This window comes from Natator depressus, chromosome 8 (assembly GCF_965152275.1).
Source record: "Natator depressus isolate rNatDep1 chromosome 8, rNatDep2.hap1, whole genome shotgun sequence".
Lineage (NCBI taxonomy): Eukaryota > Metazoa > Chordata > Testudines > Cheloniidae > Natator > Natator depressus.
In genome coordinates, this window is record NC_134241.1 from 94,276,544 (window position 1) to 94,296,628 (window position 20,085).

Below are 20,085 nucleotides of genomic sequence, written 5' to 3' on the forward strand. Positions count from 1 at the left end.
GGGTACGCAGCGCGCTCGCTCGCTATCCCGGCGACTGACGGCACCGCCGGCCAATAACGCCTGCGTGAGCCCTTTCTGTTCCCGCCCTCCCGACGAAAGGGGGCGCGGCGCCAGTCGGGCTCTGGGGGCGTCGAATGGCGGGGGCGTGGCCTAGGGCACGCGGCCGTTGGTAGGTCACGAGCCGGAGGATGGCTCAGGGGCAGGGTGAGGAGCAGGGCTTGAGCGGCGGGCGGGATCCTGGTCGGTCCCTGAGCTGCCCCCGCGCCCGGCCCAGTAGGGCCCCCCGGCGTCCTCCGCCAGCCACGGCCTACCCTCGCTCACCTTCACCGGGCAGGGGGCTTCGGCTGGGGATGCAGGCTCTGGGGTGAGGCTGGGGATTTAGGGTGCAGGGGGCTCTGGGCTGGGGGTTGGGGTGAGGTGGGGGCGTGAGGGCTCTGGCTGGGGCCAGGGATGGGGGGTTTGGGGTGCAGGAGGGGGCTCTGGGCTGGGGCTGAGGGGTTCAGAGTGTGGGAGGGGGCTATGAGTGGGGTAGGGGGTGTGGGCTGGTATAGGAGGGGGCAGAAGGTGGGGGTGCGGGCTCTAGCTGAGGGGGTGGGCTCTGGGGTTGGGCTGGGAATGAGAAGTTTGGGGTTCAGGAGGGGACTCAGGGCTGGGAGTTGGGGTGCAGGGTGTGGGATGGGGCTCAAGCCTGGGGTAGGGAGTGGGGGTTGCAGACCTTATTAGGGAGTTTGGATGCAGAAGGGGGCTCTGACCTGGGGCAGGGGGTTGGGATGCGGGCTATGGCCAGGCAGCTCTTACCTCAGGTGGCTCCCAGAAGTGGCCGGCATGTCCAACTCCTGGACAGAGGGGCTAGGGGGCTTTGCGCACTACCCGCTCCTGCAGTCACTGCCCCCACAGCTCCTGTTGGCCGCGGCTCTCAGCCAGTGGGAACTGCGGAGCCAGCTGTCGGGGCAGGGGCCAGTGGCCGCCCCGTGCCTAGGAGCCGGACATGCCGGCCACTTCCGGGAGCTGTACGAAGCCAGGTCAGGCAGGGAGATTACATTAGCCACACTGTGCTGCTGACCAGACTTTTAACGGCTCAGTCAGCAGTGCTGACCGGAGCCACGTGTGTTCTGGTCAAAAACTGGACACCTGTCAACCCTAGCTGAGGGGCCCATTTTCAAGCCTGTCTCTGCCATGGCACAGGCTGGAACTGTCCATCCATGAATGCAGAGCTTCTCCCATAATCCTGTGACTCCGGGAGCTGGGGCTTCAAGAGAGCTGCCCTGCAATCTGCCCTGACTCTGGGTCCCATCACCTGGGATGATAAGCTGCCACCTCCCATAGCTACAGAGAGCAGCAGGCTCCCAGTCTCGCCTTTGCCTGGTAGCATGATGGAGTTGCGTGGCTGGGCTGGACTGCAGGGAGAAGATGGATTTATCATAATACAGCCATACCTGAATCACAGAGCTGAGGGGCATATTGAACACCCTCCCCAAACACTGCTCCTGTGTTGTACAGGCCCCTTTTGCCTACTCTCTGTCCAGATTGGAAACTCACCAAAGCAGAGAGACCTGCCTTCCCTAATGTCTTAGGCTCTTTTCCAACAGAAAGGTAGGGGCATAGTACCTGCTCATGCTGAGCACCCATGACTCCTATTGACTTTGCTAGGGGCGATGGATGCTCAGCGTGTTGCTCCCTCCAGCTAGACTGCTAAAATCAGCGGCCACTTTTCAAAATATTGGCCTTAGTGTTCCATTTCTCCATCAGTAAAATGAGAATAATAATATGTTTGTCACAAGTATGAAGATAAGTTTTAATGCTCATAAAGCACCATGAAAATGGTTATAGGTGTTAAGTATTCTTCAACGCTGCCGCTTGTGGTTTTATAATTTTCCTCATATTTGAATGATAGAGCATTAATAATATCTAGCTCTTATCAAACACTCTTTAACAGTATATGCCAAAGCACTGAGAATAATATCAAGTTTAGCAGTACATTAAAAAGTTACGATGTTCCACAGAGGTCAGTTTTGGGACTTCTGTTGATAGGACATGATCTAGGACTGTCTAATATAAGGATATTTGGATGGGGATTTAAAGATAATTCTACCAGTCCTTGCCCTCACCTACTTATTCGATCTCTAACCCTGTAGCAACTCTCTTGCTCACCAAAATGGCCCTTCACTCGACTGATTTCACTAAACATTGCTCCCTGTCAAGTTCCTCTCTCTAACCACCACCTATATTTCTCCAGCATCGCTTATCTTCCAGCCTCCCAGAGGTTGGACCTCTCTATTAAAAGCTGGGGCAGCTGCAGGCCACATTTTAGAATGTTACTTTTTATGTTGAATACAGCACTTTAATAAAGATAATAAAGAAGGAGGGGATTTAGAGAAAGATGCAAGATAAAGATGGGACCAGAGCACACCCTGTATTTATCTTTAATGTAGGGGTGTGGCCCACAGAGATAATAAATTTTAGGTCACAATGCTCCTCTTTGGTTACTGAAGCTGAGTCTAGGATTTAAAAAATATAGCAATTTATATGAATACTGAGAACATCCACAGTTAAATTCTTTTTTCTGTCTAATGTGTACACAATACAGACAATTATTCTGCTGGGCATAAACCGGTCACCAAACTGATAAGGGGTTTCTTACACCTTCCTCTGCATCGTCTGGTATTGGCCACAGTAACTGACAGGATACTAGACTTTGTAGGGCATTGGTCATATGCAGTATAACAATTCTGTGTTAAAGTAGAGGATTGCAGCCACTAAATGAAGATGGAGCGTTGCTTGTATCAAGTTAGCTGATGTGTCTTCAGCTAGATAAAGTTTGGATGCCTCCTGAATTAAATCTTCAACATATTGAGATGGATGTCTCTAAAGCAGCAGATAGCTAGCATCAGATTCATGTGTGCCTCTTCCTTAAAACATGTAGCCCTGTGAATGATGCTTGGGTTGTGTTTTGTAGGTAATGAGTGAAAGTGAGGATGACTGGCTCTCTCTTATGCCTACTGAACCCTTGCCATCTCAGTGCTGTGGCAGTGGCTGCAAACCGTGTGTCTATGATGTGTATCAGAAGGAGCTAGCCCAGTGGGAAGAAGCCAAAGCAAAGAAAGACAGAAGCCTCCTGACCAAACAGAAGGAGGAGGTAGGGACTTTAAAGTCCTTTTTCATAGCATCCAGTCAGTCAGTACTTTTATCACATTTGTGTTTGTAAGCGTTTGATAGCTGTTTGATAGCTGAGGGTGGGGTGATCTATAATGGTCTTTTACTAGAAGAATTTAGACTTCCCCCACAATACCTGCTGTAATGAAAGTTCCGAAACGCTCTGGATTTCATTATGTACCTCATTAAAGTGCAGTTTCTGGTGCCACTGCAGCAAGCTCACATCACATGAAGGTGATACAATAAGGATAAAGCTTGTTTGTGCAGGAGAACTTTCTTTGGGGCCAGTCTGAGACTGTGGAATGAACTCACCCAGAAAATTAAGGGCCATCATAAACTTCACCACCTTCCGCTCCAAGCGCAAGGCGCATTTCTTTGATCTTGCTGTCGCTAACATAAATACATAGCAACATGTAAAGTCCTCTAAAATCCTACCAAACCAAGACACCTTCCTGCACATACGTCTTCCTTTGGGGAGAGGATGAGAGAACAAACAACACATGGCAGGTGTTACGCACATTTTTAATGCACTACTGAAAGTGTTCAGATATTACAGTGATGTGCCCTGTGTAGAATAGAATAGGTGATGGTTCCACAGCATGAGGCAACAAGTTTTTAGGGAAAAAGGCAGAGATGAGAGTGTTGGCATCTCTTCTACTATGATAGCATTCACTGTTCACCTTGGACAACTTTTATTTTACCTTCATTTTCAGGTTCATATATTGAGGATAAAAAATTAATATTTGACATAGCATTCAATTTGCCTCTTCAAAACATAGTTTTATTCCTGTCAAATGCCCTTTCAGATATATCCAACCATGCTGGTAAAGCTGGAGGTTTCTACTAACATAATCAGCAGTGAAATAATTAACGGTGTTGGTTTTTAAAATGGTCGTCATTGGAGTTCAGCGTTAAGTCCCCATTACGATGTTAAGCTCTCTTAGAGCCGTTTCTACTGAACTCTCTCTGCACAGTCAGAAAGACAGCATTGCACTGAGTCATGTTTAGAAGGTTTTCTTCCTGGTCGTAGGATCGGAAATCTAACTTTTTTTTAAAATGACATCTTAGATTTTGAAAACAACACTGCAAAAAACAAATCAGCAGAGAGACCCTTAAATCTGTGCTTGTCCCTAGAGTTTTCAAGGCACATTTTTCTGGGGTCCTAAGTTTCACCAGCTCTACATTCACACACAAGTTTTTTTAAAAATAAAAGTGAAATAAAGGATGCTGTCCACCCCAGTAATTGCTTATTGTTGTTCTTGCAGAGTAGTAATTCAGAATTAAATCCAGATACATTTACTTCGTTCAAGATAAGCTCTGTGGAACAGCTAACAGAGGACACCTGGCAGTATACATTTCAGCTGCCAGGAAATAGCAGCCTGGGATTGAGTTTAGGACAACATATTGTGTTAAGGTACTGTCCCTGTCTCTAGTTAAACAGGCTACGTTACGTGACTTAACATGCAGTTTGTCAATATACAAAGATTTCATACCAAGTAAATCAGCATTTCTGTGCTTCTGTAATGATACAGTTGAAAGAACTCATGAGTTTAAGTTTGTTAATTTTATGGTGAAAGCCACTCCATAGCTTCATTTTTACCCAACATTAGCTTTGTGTTGGTGGTGGGGAAAGAGAACTAAGGGTGGCTAAGGAGAGCAAGTAACAGAAGGAAAAAGAGAAGAAGTAGTCGTTTCAGCAGATGATTTATATCCATGTAGCAGCATGAAGGCAAACTACTAAATCAGGAGTTCAGTGTTAGGCACTGTAACTTGGGGTGGCTAAGCACAGTGCAATATTGTATCCAAAGTCTGTGTGCTTTGTGGCTGATTGCCAGCTGAGGTCAGGAAAAACATTTGCTCCCCGGCATAGTATTTGCCAAAAAGGGGCCACATGGGAGGAGCTGTCATCTGTGCTAGTTTCTCATGGTGACCACTGTCAGATACAGAAGAAGGTCAGACTGTAGGCACCATTGATATGTATCAGTTATTATATATTTACTGGATGCTGTACAAACAGTGAAAAACAGCCCCTAGCCCAAACAGCGTACAGTCCAAATTTACCGATATAGCATTCCTCACGATACTGCACATTCATCTGCTCCACACAAAATGTCTGTTACTCTCCTTTGCCGGATTTGTCTGGGGAAGCTGCATGTGCGACATAGGTGGTGCCATTGCCTAGAGAATTGGAGGAATACTAGGGAGTGTCGTAAAGGGTCTGCAGAGAAATCTGAGGTTATTTCACTCCCTGGATGTTTAGCTAATTGAGGGAACATCTGTCTCAGCAAAGGATGACCCATGGGGAGGAAAGACTGCTGTTTGTTTCAGACAATAGCCTTTGCTCATTGCTCCAAAGAGTATCAATCAGTGATTCCAGTAATGGTTTCCTGTACCATCTTTTTTTCTTCTCAGAGGGATGGTGAATGGTTTGGAGGTTCAGAGAGCTTATACTCCAGTTAGCCCTGTAAACGCTGAAGGATACTTTGAAGTTTTAATAAAAGTAAGTAGTCTATGTTAGATAAGATTGTAAACAATTTGGGACTCTGTTGGCAATTGTGCTTTGCTGATAAGAGTGGTCATTTCAGGTACACAAAACTGAAAGAGAAAAGGTGTCTTGTAAATAAATTATTTACAACATATTCCCTATTAAGTGATCCTTACAAAATCAAGGCCAGAGTTTTGCAATTGACTATGGTGGGAATAGGATCAGGGCTTAATTCTAAATCCTGTCCATTCAACCCCTGGGGGGATGATGCCCCTCTGGTCCTGTTTCACCCCTAAAGTCTGTCATGTGAGTGCAGCGTCAATGCCAATGGAGGATTTTGAAAGTTTGTGGTACAGCAGGAAATGAACCCAGCTCTCCTGCATCCCTGGTCAGTGCCTTTATCACAAGACGAACCTTCAGCAATTAGGCTTCTTGAGGGGTTGTTTGCTTTAAGGACACTTTTCAGGGAAACTGAAATTTTCCTGCAAAATGTGTAGAACCATAAAGCATCTGTTTTGTGGTCTTCACATTTAGAAACTGATACTGAGACCTGTTTGGAGTGAAATCCTGGCTCTATTGAAGCTAATGGCAAAGTTCCAATTGACTTAAAAAGGGCCGGGATTTCACCCCTCAACTTAGGTGGAAGTTTTGCCTGAATAAGGACTGTAGGACCAGAGTCAGCAAAAATAATTATTTTGTGTAGGAAATCAAAATCAGTTCCATCTTTCTGGTCAAATTTACATATCTCTGCTAATTTCTGGGGGGGGGGGGATGAATTTTACTCCACGTGTAAAATTCTGAGAGCTACAGCTTCCAGGCAGATTAGAGTACAACCTCTGCCTGTCTCCCAGGAGCTTATACTTTTGAGGATTTATTATTCATTTGTATGATAGAACGTAGTCCTTTAGAAATGTGTGTAGCTTTGATAAAAGACATTTATGGGTGGGTTATTTCACTATTGTGGCAATCGGGGAAAAGTGCTACATTTGAGGTGCATTAATAGGATACATTTATAGGTTGACTCTGAATTTCATGTATACTTGCTTATTACACAGGTTTTGCATTTCAATAATAATAGTAATGATTGTAATAATACCTTTCCTTTATATAAAACCTTTCATCCCAAAGGGAACTATAGTGATTCTCTGGCAGTAATAAAAGACCTGCAACACCTCTTCAGAAAGTACCCATTTTTATAACTTGCTGTGTAGGTTGTAGTATATTTCACACTATTCAGGCAATTTTGGGAAGTACTATATTATTATTACTGTGCAATCCAAGTACTGTTCAAACCCCTCTGTTTCTTATTGTTACACTATCACGTTTATGATATTACAGTTTAGAGTGAGGGAGTTGCTATTTACCATGCATAACCCTCTGTAACAGGGTCAGCCACCTTCTGAGCACTCCCCTTGTGGCCTAGGGTTACTCTGTTTCCCCTTCTTCGGGGCCCCTTAAGAACTGCACAGTCCACAGTACTTAAAACAGTCCCCTTCTGGGATCCAATTTATTCAGTCCTCAGAAACACATTGCCCTCCAGGCCCCAACCCCCATTCAATATCTCTCTCCCCTTCAGTAGAAAGTCCCGATTCCTCTTTTCCAGAGCTGGGTCCTAATTTAACAATCACTCCCATGCTTTACTTGGCTGGAGTTCATCCTCCTGGCTCTGAGTTCTCATGTTCCCTGCAAGAACCTTTCCTCACTCTCTACCACAGCTTCTTGCTGCCCCTTATAGGGGAATCAGCTGTCTTCCTCAGGGCCCACAGCACAGGTGGGCTGGAGCAGTTCCTTCAGTAATCAGAGTTGGCTAGCCCTAGGCCTCTAGTCCTTAAGTGCCAAGCCATACTTTTACACCCTTCTGTAAGTAGTTTTATAATGTTACGGTTTCTTTTGGTGTAAAACTGAGTGTAGAAGTTTTCACCCCAGGAGATATTTTTTCTTTTTCTTTACAAAAATTAATTGTAAACCAGTTCAGACATTTCTCATTTAGATTGAGAGGGGATATTTGGGTGTGGAGAGGGTTTCAGTTCCAAATGCTTTTCCTCCAGTGCTGTAGGGAACAGGAAGTAAATGCTAATTTGCTACTGCCTTATACCTTGTGTTGCCATTTATGCTTGTGGCAGGTGAGTGTAAGATGCTTACCATACAAACCGTTCTAATCTGATAACCTTTTCCACCCACTGTGCATAGGTGTTAAATGACTACCCAAGATGCAAGCCCCATTGAATGTAAAATGTCTCTGATAGTATCTTACAGCATGGATGCCACTAGGGATGGTAACAGGACTAACTGGATGATCCCATGGTTTTAGCGTTTCCCTTTGTGTCCTCCTCTATTGCAGGCAAGCTCTGACTCCTGTCAGTAACAGAATAACAGTGTTTTCACAGTGGTTTTGTACCCGTTAGGAAAAAGAGCAGTTTTTGTGAATGCCTTTTTTAGTGAGGTCCATGTCAATATTTTTGTAAAATCTCAGAGCATCCTTTCACATTCAGTTGATCTGTACTAAAAATACCCATTTTAACATTTCAGATGGGAAACCTGACTCTGGTTCAGTAGTTACTTGCTGTGCCATTGTAGCGTCTGGGAGATCTGAAACAAAGTGTACAATATGTGGTGTTCATTTGAATATCAATACCCAGAATGCACTTCCAGCTCCCAGTCATTTAATAACCATGTTACATGGCCGTGTTCTGAGCTCTGAAGAACACAGGAAAGCTTGCTGTGCTTTTGACTGTGAGGAGTTCTTCTTTGTGTGCTTTGTAAATGAGAGTTCTGATAGGCTTTCCTAGCTTCAGAAAGCGTAGGCTTCATAAGTGTGTATTGTGTTTACATTATATTCAAGCTGGATTTAATCCAGTATCATTTCAGTTAAATGTCTTTGCTACTGTTACAAGTTTATATTATTTTGCAAATAGAACAGTCATTTTTTAACTCCCTGAAATGTTTCCCCCCCTTTTGTTTAAACAGAGATAATTTTGTAATTGACTTTAAGCTGGGAAACTTTCCAGCAAAGTATAATTATTCTTTCCTTTTGTGTGATTTTTTTAAATAGTGCTATGAGGCTGGGCTAATGTCACAATATGTAAAATCCTGGATTGAAGGAGATACAGTCTTTTGGCGAGGGCCATTTGGAGGCTTCCCATATAGCCCTAATCAGGTCAGTTATATAATAAATACAGAATGGCTCAGCACATGGCAGCTCACTTTGTGTAATGTACCAAAGGGAGATTGTCAATTAGCTTACTATTTTGATTATTTGAAGGATTTACACATTTACTGTACAGTGCTACAGCATTTGAAGTTGATTGGAGTAAATGGATCTTGTTAGAATGCAAAATATGTAAGGAGGAGGGAGATTATAAAACACTAGCAAGGGTTGCTGACCATCCTTTTTATTAGTGTTGAAACGAAGAAAACTGGTCAGAGTTATCACCAAAAATTAGTGCAAATTTGTTTTGCATCACTTTGAACTACATTGATGTTTCAAGACCAAGTTTGACCAGAGCAGAGGTGTCAAACTCCTGGTCCCAGGGCCAGATCTCACACATTTGATATATTTATGCAGCCCATGACGTATCATCAGATTATGCAGACTTCAGTGAGGTGTGCAGTTTTATGTCCATGATGCGGCAAATAGTGGTCCCATGTATGGATGCCAAACCTCCAGCAAAAATGACTATATCAAATTTTGGAGAGATTTCCCACAAACATAGGGACTGTTACTTAATCCCCACCTTTTTGATGAGATGTAGAGTTGTGGCTCTGGTCGTTAGAGATCCCATGGCACTTGCAACGTAGGAGTGTAAAAACCGCAGGGATCTGGCCAAATTCCAGGTAGAGCAATTAGATTCTGCCTCCTGAAATCCCCCCTGCTGTTTCAGTTGGGAAAGTTATTCTTCACTTCTCCTTCAGAACTCGTGGATCAAGTTTATGCTGGATTGCCAGAGGTGACTGCATCCTAACAGAGGGTGAATCATCCCTGTAAATACAGCTCATAAAACACATTGTGACCCTTGGGTGAAAGTCACCATAGAAGCTCAAACTGTTTATTATTATTTGTATTATTTATTAATAATGATAATAGATGGAAAGTATTTTATGAGTTCTGCTAACACCCGAAAATAAAATTCCCTTTTATTTTTGCATTCAGAGCTATTTGTTACCAAAATACATCAAAACTGATCTTACTTTAAAAGTGGATATAGCTCAGCAATTTAAATAGGTCATTCACAATAAACTGGACAGTCAAAATATATCGCAAAATAGTCCCAAAACACTATCTCTGTGCCCTGCTTCCAGCCTGCTCAGCTAATTTACCAATTCATAAATTAGAATAGGTTTTGCAAACTGTACCACGGGGAACCAGCCTTACTGGTACCCTAGGCACCTATAGGACCTGGTTTGAGCGGTGCTAAGCACCCCTGGCTCCCACTGATGGCAGTTCCAAAGAATTAGTATGCTGTATAAATCAGTGGCCTGTATAAAAGGAAGCTGAAAGTTTCATAGCACTTAGGATAGATTTGTTCATAAAAGATCGGATCCAACTTCCACTGAAGTCAATAGGAGTTGGAGTGGGCCCTTTATTTTGCAAATCTATTCTCAGTCTAATGGAGCTTTGGGCTTTGATTTCCACAGGCCACTAACTTTTCTGCTGGGATACAGCTCAGATGTCCTCAATCCATTTCTTGAATGAGAGTGATTCATTTGGCTGTGAGCACTTCATCTGATTTTGTATGGATTTGCCATTATCAGATCTGACCTGGTAGTTCATCCAGTCCGATATCCAGTCCCTAGCCATGGCTAAAGGGGGCAGGCCACCAGACTGGGAATCAGGAGACCAGGGTTCTCATGACATGCTGTGTGAACTCGGGCAAGTAGCTGAGGTCCTTCAGCTCTTCTGAAAATCAAGCCCTCCTCGTGCCTGAACTTCCTAATCTATAAATTGGGGATTATAATGCTCACCCATCTTTTGTATGTGCTTTGAGCTCTGTGGATAAAAAGTGGTAAGTATTACTATTATTTGTTTGGAATGTCCACTGCTGCTGAGGAAGGTAGAGAACTTCCATAATGCACCAAACAGTTGTACAGAGAAGGAAAGAGTTCCTTCCTGCAGCGGTCCAAACTACACTCTACAGCATGTGATCTGAGTGCTTTCATCTTTATCTCAGGGCTTGTCTACAATGGAAATATAAACCACTGCTGATAAGGGGTGTTGGCAAGGGGTGCAGCTGAACTGAGGCTCAACATGTTTTAGCTGAAATCAAGGTTAAAACTCAGGGGTATGTTTATATCCAAGAAAAAATCGTTTTCATTTGATTTTTTTTTTAAATCCTGAAAATGTTTCTGTTGAGCTTGGGTTTTGTAAAATCTTGCCTTTGAAAAAACTAAATTTTGTGCGTAAATGTACCTGACACAGTCCCCCATGAGAGAACATATCTGATATTATAGGCCTGCTATCGCACCCTTTCAGAGGAATGGAGTAATCTAATAGGTTTTTCCATTTCCAATTACTATAATCCAATCAAAATCCTCCACTTAATTTCTAGTATGGAGAACTTCTTATGCTTGCCTCTGGTACTGGCATAGCACCAATGCTCCCCATCCTCCAGTACATAACAGAAAATGAAGATGATGAAACCTTTATAACCCTGGTTGGTTGCTTCCAGACTTTTGAAAATATTTACTTGAAACCTCTTCTCCAAGATCAGTCTCGATACTGGAACGTCAGAACGTGTTACGTCCTTAGCCAGGTAACATTCTGATATAAATACACTCATCCCTGGGTTCTCTGTGGTGAACAACTCTCTGCCTTCTCTGCTTTTGCCTCAGTGTTATCTAAGTTGATTGCTTACCAGTGGACAAGGCCATGTGTTGATCCAGTAGCATCTGTCTGATAACATGTTCTTAAATCCTGTTCATACTGACTAGCAGACTTTCAACTGTATCACTCACTAGTTGACCTGTCTTCACAAAGGTTCTGTTAGGAAGCTCCCATTGACCTGTGTCCGCCATGGAATATTTTCCCCCTCCAAATTGATCATTGCTGCATCTGAAAAATTGTATTTATAAAACTCTCAGCTCTCTGTGAAACTCACAATAAACAAACTGCACCCAAAGGATCTTCTTTTTTCAGCACCCATGCATTGATTTGTTAGCTCCTTTCATTCGCTGCTCACATTCATTAGCTAGTTTCAGTCATCACAAATGTTCACTGCTAGCTTGGTGTGTCACCTTGCAGCATGTATCCAGCTATTCATCAACTCATCTCACGCTGGAGTCCTCTCATGAAGCCAATGTCACGTTTATGTGTAAAAATGTTGGGGCCACATACTTAAAGTTGCTAACTATACCAAATTCATGGACAAGGGCCTACCTCTGAAGTAGCCTTCATTTTCAGGGGCGCTGCTCATTTAGTCTCAAATTTATGTATGTTCCACACAAATCTGGTGTTCCCTCACTTTTATTGTTGAAAATTATTTACATCAGAAATAAAGATTCATTGCATTCAGATTGTAGAAAGTTGTTTATGCTAACACTGTGAATCACACAGCATTTTAAGTTTCCTGCATGTATAATTTTTTGTGTCCCTCATTGTGGAACTTTGGGTCCCACATTTAGCCAGTTTGGGCAATGGGGAGTAGAACTTATGACCTTCTGCTCCTAAAAACCTTTTTGCAGGGCAGCCACCAAAGAATAAGATGGTCACAAACGTTGAGGAGGTCTTGAAATTCCATCTTGTACCGGACAGTGGTGCCTGTTTGACACTAATCAATACATGGCAGTCCATACATTTTTTTCTCTTATCTTGTCTCATTGTGATTTCCTCTCATAAGAGGTTTGTTCTAAACACCAAGTTTTTCAGCTTCCGTTTCATAATTCTATCTGTCTACTTATCAGTCAGTTTTATATGGCTGCCCATCATGGTAGTATGTGAGCACCTTCCACATAAAATCAATAACAATAGCAAAGGCCCTAGTGGACTTCATGGAATATTTGGCATTTCTCCCTTTTCAGGGTCAAAACTCTGCTTGGGGTAGGGTTTTATTTTTGCAGAGGGGGGTTAGGGGGTTGGGAATAGAGGGAGGTTTTCATATTGTGAGTGTCACTTCTGATGGGAAGGCTGACTCAAAGAGGAATGTTTTGCAACATTTCCTAAAAATGGTCAGATTCTGGATTTGCCTGATCTCCTCTGAAAGATTGTTCCCCAGCCAGATCCCCTTGACAGAGAATGCTTTGTTCCCAGCTGACACCTGATTCATCCTGGGCTTTGTGATTTGCATTGTCCTGGAAAAGCACAGCTATGGCAGTGGTTCATTTACATCAATTATTGACCTGGAAGAAACCACCTTGATGCATTCCTGAAGGGTAAACTTTCAGATGAAACACGGTCAAGGGAGGTCGGATGTTTGGTCTAAGCATTAACTCTTTAAAGTATTAATCATCCTTTTTTTCTAAAATAACTTGATACAGTGTAAACTTTTTGCTTTTCCAGGAATCTTCCCTGGAAAAACTTCCTTGGAGCTATCAAGAAAACACACACACTGGCCGTATAACTGAGAACTTGATTAAGAAAATGATAAATTCCTGTAGAAGAAAGCCATTTGTGCTGATTTGTGGCTCAGTAGCATTTAATGAAGATATGACTAGATGTTTGAAAGCCATAGGACTCAAAGAGGATTCCTATTTTGTATTTTAGCAGTGTGTTCCAGACCTGCTTCCTCTGAAAAGAAGTGCAGACCAAGCATGCACCTGTTTGCTGTTTCCTATGCAAACATCAATTTGAACGTGTCCTTTGACCAGTTTGGGTTTCTCGTGCATATATTTTCATATGCTTTTGTATAAAATATTTTATACAGTGTCTTTAATATAATTCTTAATATATTATTTTAGAAATCCCTACAGGCTAGCTGACAAACCATACTTGCTACAATAACTTGGCACAGCCAGGAAAGAGAAGAATGATAGTGGAAGCAGTAACTCAGAGTTTCATGAAAGAGACATTTAACATTACTTTTACCTCATTTTTTTGTGTCATCACTTTCATTTTGTAATTAAAAAGTAGAAGGTGAGTAACTCTGCTCCGATCTGTGCATCGTTGTCATGGCACTAACACCCTGAAAGCCATTTGGGTCTATCATGTCACTGTGCACTATTGGGAACTCTTAATCCAGAGGTTATTGCCATAAGGGACATTAAGTGTATGTCTACACTGCAAAAAAGACCAGGCTTTGATGCAAGTTTGAACCTGAGCCCGTTCCAAATCAGTCAGATTCAAGTCAGCAAGCAATCAGGACACAGGTCCTAGGACCTTCCGAGGGTGGTGGGTCAGAGCCCGACTCCTGTTGTGACTCAAGTCCAAGCCCTCTCATTTTGCAGTGTGAACATAGGTCAAACCGAAGGTCTGTGTAGTGTAATAGTATGGATGCCTTAACACAGCTATGAGACCTGGATCCAGCAATTGTAAACCCAGGTTTACAAAGCAGTGTGGATGCTCAAACACGGGCTTGGAAACACTGAGTTCACGAGCCTGGGTCCCGGAGACCCAGCTTTACAATGCAGTTAGACATACCCTAGTACTTCTGGTCACTGTGCATTTATGGAACCTTGCCTCATGATGTATTGATGCACTGGTATGGGTTTGCACTGTATACCCCAAAAAATGTAAAATCCTTTATCATTTGTGTACAACACTTCACATGGAGAATAAAAATGTATCCTAAAAATCTATTTGAGAAAGTGTGTGCATGATGTTCTAGCTGCTGTTAAACCTCAGTTTCTCAGGGATGATGATTATTTGCTTTTCCTGCTCCCAAGCATTTTATAATGTCTGTTGTTTATGAAATGGAAGCTATTTTCAAGGTAGAAAAGCTATTTCATGGTGACTGCCTGACTTTTCCATAGGCAGAGGGCTGCCAGAACTGACTTTGTGAACTTCCCAGGAACACTGCCTCATATCTGGAGTAATGTTTGGGTTTTCCACAGGGCTGTTCTGGAATGCTCTAGCATTGTGGGGGGAGAAAGGGGCAGTGCATAGAAGCTGCTAGGTAAAAGTACATCCAGGGATATGATGATACTTAGCTTTGTAAAGCACTTTGAGGCAGACCGGTGAAAAGCACTATGTAAGAGCCAGGTATTGTTATAGGATATGATAAGGCCTCTTGTGCACATACGTGTACATGTGATGTGTGGCGCACATAGTCTCTCTCCACATCTTTAAATTCATCTGTTAATTAGCATTTTTATTCTGTTTTAGAGTTTCTTCACGCTGTGTGTGCTGTAGCTATGGCATAGTTCCAAGTTTGTCATCAAACACCCGTGTCTGAGTGTCTCTCTTTACTTGTAGCTAATAACATACCTAAGCTCTTCCTATGCGAAGGAGATGTATGTGGATTGTTACTCGAAATAAACAGCATGAACCAAAACAACACAATAAAGTGTCTCATTCACATACTGGGAGGATGTGAAATTATCTGAATGAGGGTCCCACAGACACTGGCTAGTCACCACTATATCCACAGTCTCATCTTTGCTTTTGTTTCCAATGGTGACGTTGACAACTAACTTATACCGAGGAGGAGTGACTTGCTTGACCAAGTGTTTTATTTCTTCACTTAAAGCAATAGTGAGGCTGGCACATTTTGCAGGCTCATAAGTAACGTTGGTGAGTTTGGTTGGTAAATATTCCCTTAGCAGCTCTTCTGCTCTGCCACAAGAGAATTTCTCTTTCGGTATTGCAGACGAGACTGGAATCTGTAACACAGACCTAATGCTATAATATGATTTAATTAATTTATTTGTATTACAGTCACGCCCAGCACCCTTAGTCAGGATTGGGGCCCCATTGTTTTAGACCCTGTACAAACACACACACTTGTGTGTATTACAATTGAACCACAATAAATTCTCTTCCAACAATATGAATCTCTACATTTTCAAAGAGCTACGAGGTTTAACCAGGCCACGTCCAGTCAAGTCAGTGAAAGTTGACTCTAATTACTGGGAGTCAAGAATTAACCCACGCACATGCGTGCGCGCACACACACACACACACACACACACACACACATTAATGGAACTGGGTCAGAGTGCTGGCTCACAATACAGTTGTCCCCACAACACAAAATGTGGTTCTGGTTCCCCAGCATCAGTAAATGCTAAGATATAGCCAGGGCTTTTGCCCAATTCGGACACATGGTTAAAACCTGCTTAGGTCTGCACTGGAATATCAAACCATGTTTTAACCATCTTGGGGGCAGCCACTATACTATTGTGGTAGATGGGGAAGTTCTGGGAACCTGTCCTCTCTAGTAGGACTTCTATCCCATGCTGACTGCCCAAGTCCTGCCCCAACATATGTTGGGTGTCATAAAGCCTGAGATAGATTCTTCAGTAGCTGGCTGTACTTTGGTCCTGGTTAGAAACACAGGGGAAGGCATCATCTTAGACCATTATAAGCCAAATTTTCGAAGACTTGTTCACATGCATTAAGCTTTGAAAAACTAGAAGTTTTGCTAAACGCCTGTGGGTGCGTCTGCACTGCAGCTGGGAGCGTGCTCCCCTACTTGGGTAGGCTAGGCAGATGCGCTAGCTCTGCTCAAGCTAGCACGCAAAAAATAGCAGTGTAGCCGGGGTAGCATGGGGGAGACTTGGGCTAGCTACCTGAGGACAAATCCACCCAGAACCCCAGCTATGCGCACATGCACTTAGCCTGAGCCACTGCCTGTGGTACCCCCAACGACACTGCTATGTTTAGTACGCTAGCTTGAGCAAATTGCATCGGTGTGTGTGTGTCCAAGTCCATGTCTGAGCAGGGAAGCATGCTCCCAGCTGCAGTATCGATGTACCCAGTGTGACTCTTTGAAAATGCAGGGGTATAACTTCAAGTTAGCAAAGAATGGGAGAGTTAAAACTGGAACTGTTACTTTAAATTCCACCCCAACATGCCTAGGTATTTCAGCACATATGGAACACGATGGGGCAGAACCCTGCCCAGCTGGTCTGGCCCTTCTGCTGCTAAGCCTTCTCTCTTTGTTCCTGGCTAGAAGGGAGGGAAGTGAGAGACACACAGACTAGGCTGTGAATATTATTGGGTTGCAATCCTGCAAAGGCAGACTGCAGGGAGAGAGGGTGGCATTTTTGTATGCGGCTCCACCAGCTCAGCCATCTGCATTCCCTGGAGGAGGGAAATTCTTCAGGGGAATTTCCCCTTAGTGTGGGAGGTGGCCCTGGAAATGTGAAGAGCCTTAAACAGCAGCTCTCAGCGCAGCAATCTCTAAGGCAACGGTGCCCAAACTTTTCCTGTCGCACCCTCCCCTTACAGTAGTGGAATCTGTCCGCACCCCCACCCCCCCAACTACTGCATAATTGGCTCAGCAGAGGAGCTTGGGCGGAGCTGGGGACAGAACTGGGGATGGGGGAGTGGGGAGCTGGGGCTAGAGGCGGAACTGGCCTGGGGGGCAGAGAGGGAATGAGGGCAGAGCTGTGGCCAGGGGTGGGGCAGTGGGGTGCTCCCCCCTCCCCTTGGGGGCTTGCCCCTCTGAACATTCCTCTGTGCCCCCCTGGGGGTGGAGGGGAAGTATGCCCCCCAGTTTGGGGACCACTGCTCTAAATAAAGTTCACGTCTGGGCAGACCCTAATGATCTTTATTCTCCACTATCCACAGACACTCTCCCCCACTCCACTTAGTGTTTTGTCTTGGTGGGTTAGGTTAAGATTCCGTCTGCCTAACCTCGGATTTACACCTTCCCTTGCTCAGGCAGCCCCGTTTGGAGGAGGTAGGGGCCCTTGCTAAGTGTGCTGAGCTTGAAAGCCATGCTGCAAAGACAGGCTGTTCTTGTACTCCAGCCCCAGCCTGTGTGGGACACTAATGCTCAGTTGGCAGGATGCTGCCTGGGCTCTTTATTTACTAAAGGAAGATGGGTTTCCCCACTTTTCAACAGACTCTAGGAGCAGAACAGAGAAATATCCCATAGGAAGAGTTTCATTGAAAAAAATGCTTCGATATTGATTGTTGCATCAATTATTAAATGGATTCTTAGTGCTGTGTGTGGGCAGAGTCATCTCTGGAGATGCAGATGGCTCATTTCATGTCAGAATGCTGGGATCAGAGAGATCAGTTCATCTCCTGGCCAATGCAGGATTGGTCCCTACAGGACATTTTTAGTGCTAGACCCGTGACCTAGCAATGAGGCTTTCAGTACTTCCCCAAGGAGACAAGTCCACCCACTAATGCAGCTCCCTGCCAGGAAGGTTTTTCCAATATGCAGACTAGATATTCTCTTTCTTAATTTCATCTCATTACTTCGTGTTCCTGCCTTAGTAATTCCTCTCCCTACTTGGTACTGTGGTAAACCCTTGATCAGCTCTGAAGTCCCACTGTTTGATAACATCCCTTCCATTTAAATTAATCCAAGTCTTTTTTGACTTGTGGTTTATAGATTTTTACATGGTAGAAACTGTGTGAGACCCAGATATGGCGTAACTCTGTTTCTAGTGAAGCAAAATGGTTTCAGTACAAACTAATCAATTGTGGGCCTGATGCAGAGGTCCTTGCTGTTAATGGCAAGACTCTTGTTTGACAGGACTGACCTGGCTGGTCACCATTATTCCTCATCCCGTTCCCCCCCCCTCACCCTCGCCCAGGACTGCTTAGCTGACAAATAGCAATCCCTCAGTTCAGGCACAGCAGCTGAATTGCAGGCCCCAGGTCACACGAGGGTGAACATGTCATGAGGCTGATATATGCTGTCTCCTAGGAGCACATCACTGCTAGCCTCCCTGGTAGAGAGCTCTCGACCCGCTCTCCTGGCTTCCTGAGTAATCTTGTATCCAGTGGGTACAACAAATAGCACAAACTGGGGACACGGCGTGCAGCTGGATGGAATGGGGAAGATAAACCACACAAATAAGAGCATCCTAGGCACTGCCATCCCAGACCAGATCAGTGAGCCATCCAGGCAGGCATCTTGTTCCTGACAGTGGCCAGTGATGGATGCATACTTTGGAGGAAAGCAGGGGAAACCCGGAATGCTCTGGCCACCTGTACAATAAGCGAGCCTGGAGGAAGCATGTTCTTTCTAAGCCTAGATGATCAGTCTGTTTCAAGCAATGCGAGGACTAATCACCACCCTTGTAGTTTTATCCATGAGCGTAGCAATGGCGGCTATTCTGAACAGCATAGGCCTGACCCAAAGCACGCGTTGACCCTAACTGGAGTTATGGGCTCAGCACCACTGAAAATCAGACATGAAGGCCTTGTCTTCACTCAGAAACAAGGTGTGTTCTTAACTCAAGTTAGCTAACACACGGTAACTAACATGAGGTAAAATCCTAGTGCTAGATCTAGGATCTTCCATAGTCTTTAACTCAACCCACTAATATGTGAAAAACTACCAACTGCCTGGTCTTCACTAGGATTTTAGCTGGTGTTAGCCTACTCAAATTGGGACCACACCTCTTCAGCTAGAAAAGACTCATTCCTATAGGTTTGATCCAAACCCCATTGATGTCAGCAATTAGCAAACGCCATTGCTAATTGATGGGATGTCACCATTCTCCTCAGCCCCAGGAATGTCCAAGAGAAAACTGCCCTGAGCATGTCATCGGAGAGACCCTGTGCTAGGCGGACAGAACACGTACCTTCTCATTGATGATGGTGATGGGCTTGTGACGAGAGATCTGGAGTCTTGACTTGTTTTTCATAGTGGCTCGGTTCTACAAGTCAAATCATGCTTTACCAGGTGCTAAGATACATGAGCAAGACAACAACGCTCCAGGCCGCCTTTCACACCCACACACTGGTCAGCTCTTCAGGGCAGGGAGTGGCTGACTGTGGGCGTGTGCACGGCTCAGTACAATGGGGCCTGCAGACACTGCGGTAGCACTTCGCCATTCTTCAGCATCTTTCATCAAAGGATCTCAAAGCACTTTACAAAGGTGAACTAATTAAGCTTTGCAATGTCCCTGTGAGGCAGATAAGGGATCACTTCACCTACCACTGCAACACAGCCACCTCTGGAATTGAAGGCAGCAACAATACACAACATTTTAGGGCTGGAACTGAAGAACAACACTATATTCACAGCCATATTGAACTATTTGACTTACAAGCATCCAAATACAGCCTTATTTTGTTTGCTATAAGGGGATCTCAAAGCACCTTATGACCGTTACTGAGCTTAGCCTCACTCCATCCCCATGAGGCAGGTACCGGTGTCAGTATCCCTGTTTTATAGCTGAGAGGCTGTCATTTGACAATGTTGCACAGACGGTCACAGTGGCTGAGCTGGGAACAGACCCCAGCTCCCCTTACTCCCTGCCCTGGGCGAGGGGAATTTAGCTAGAATGTCATTGCCTGAGTTGGAATTTGTCCCAGATGCTGTGGTTAACATCTCCGCTCCTACTGTAGCACTTTTCTAAGGGCTCCTTCGGGCTTTGTTTGTTTAACT

General features: G+C 44.3%; 1 protein-coding gene across 6 annotated transcripts; it reads left to right on the forward strand.

Annotated features, from left to right (window-relative positions):
- The first annotated feature begins 43 nt into the window (after positions 1-43).
- Positions 44-15,051, forward strand: CYB5RL (cytochrome b5 reductase like). Of its 6 annotated transcripts, none has more exons than XM_074961689.1 (7): positions 44-169; positions 2,957-3,136; positions 4,419-4,567; positions 5,566-5,653; positions 8,691-8,795; positions 11,342-11,388; positions 13,131-13,338. In XM_074961689.1, exons 2-7 carry the CDS (start codon positions 2,960-2,962, stop codon positions 13,189-13,191), a joined length of 627 nt encoding a protein of 208 aa, XP_074817790.1. In that variant the 5' UTR covers positions 44-169; positions 2,957-2,959; the 3' UTR covers positions 13,192-13,338. The 6 variants fall into 6 exon arrangements, with proteins under 6 accessions (XP_074817790.1, XP_074817789.1, XP_074817788.1 ...); XM_074961687.1 differs by having other exon boundaries at positions 48-204; positions 11,185-11,388; positions 13,131-15,051; XM_074961685.1 differs by having other exon boundaries at positions 50-169; positions 11,185-11,388; positions 13,131-15,051.
- The last annotated feature ends 5,034 nt before the right edge of the window (positions 15,052-20,085 follow it).

What these genes read in the sequence shown, in the direction of transcription:
- CYB5RL (XM_074961687.1), top strand. Translation starts at nt 2,960, where the DNA reads ATGAGTGAAAGTGAGGATGACTGGCTCTCTCTTATGCCTACTGAACCC. An exon ending in GGACAACATATTGTGTTAAG is followed by an intron (nt 4,568 to 5,565) that starts GTACTGTCCCTG and finishes TTTTCTTCTCAG; the next exon opens with AGGGATGGTGAATGGTTTGG. An exon ending in CGTGTTACGTCCTTAGCCAG is followed by an intron (nt 11,389 to 13,130) that starts GTAACATTCTGA and finishes TTGCTTTTCCAG; the next exon opens with GAATCTTCCCTGGAAAAACT.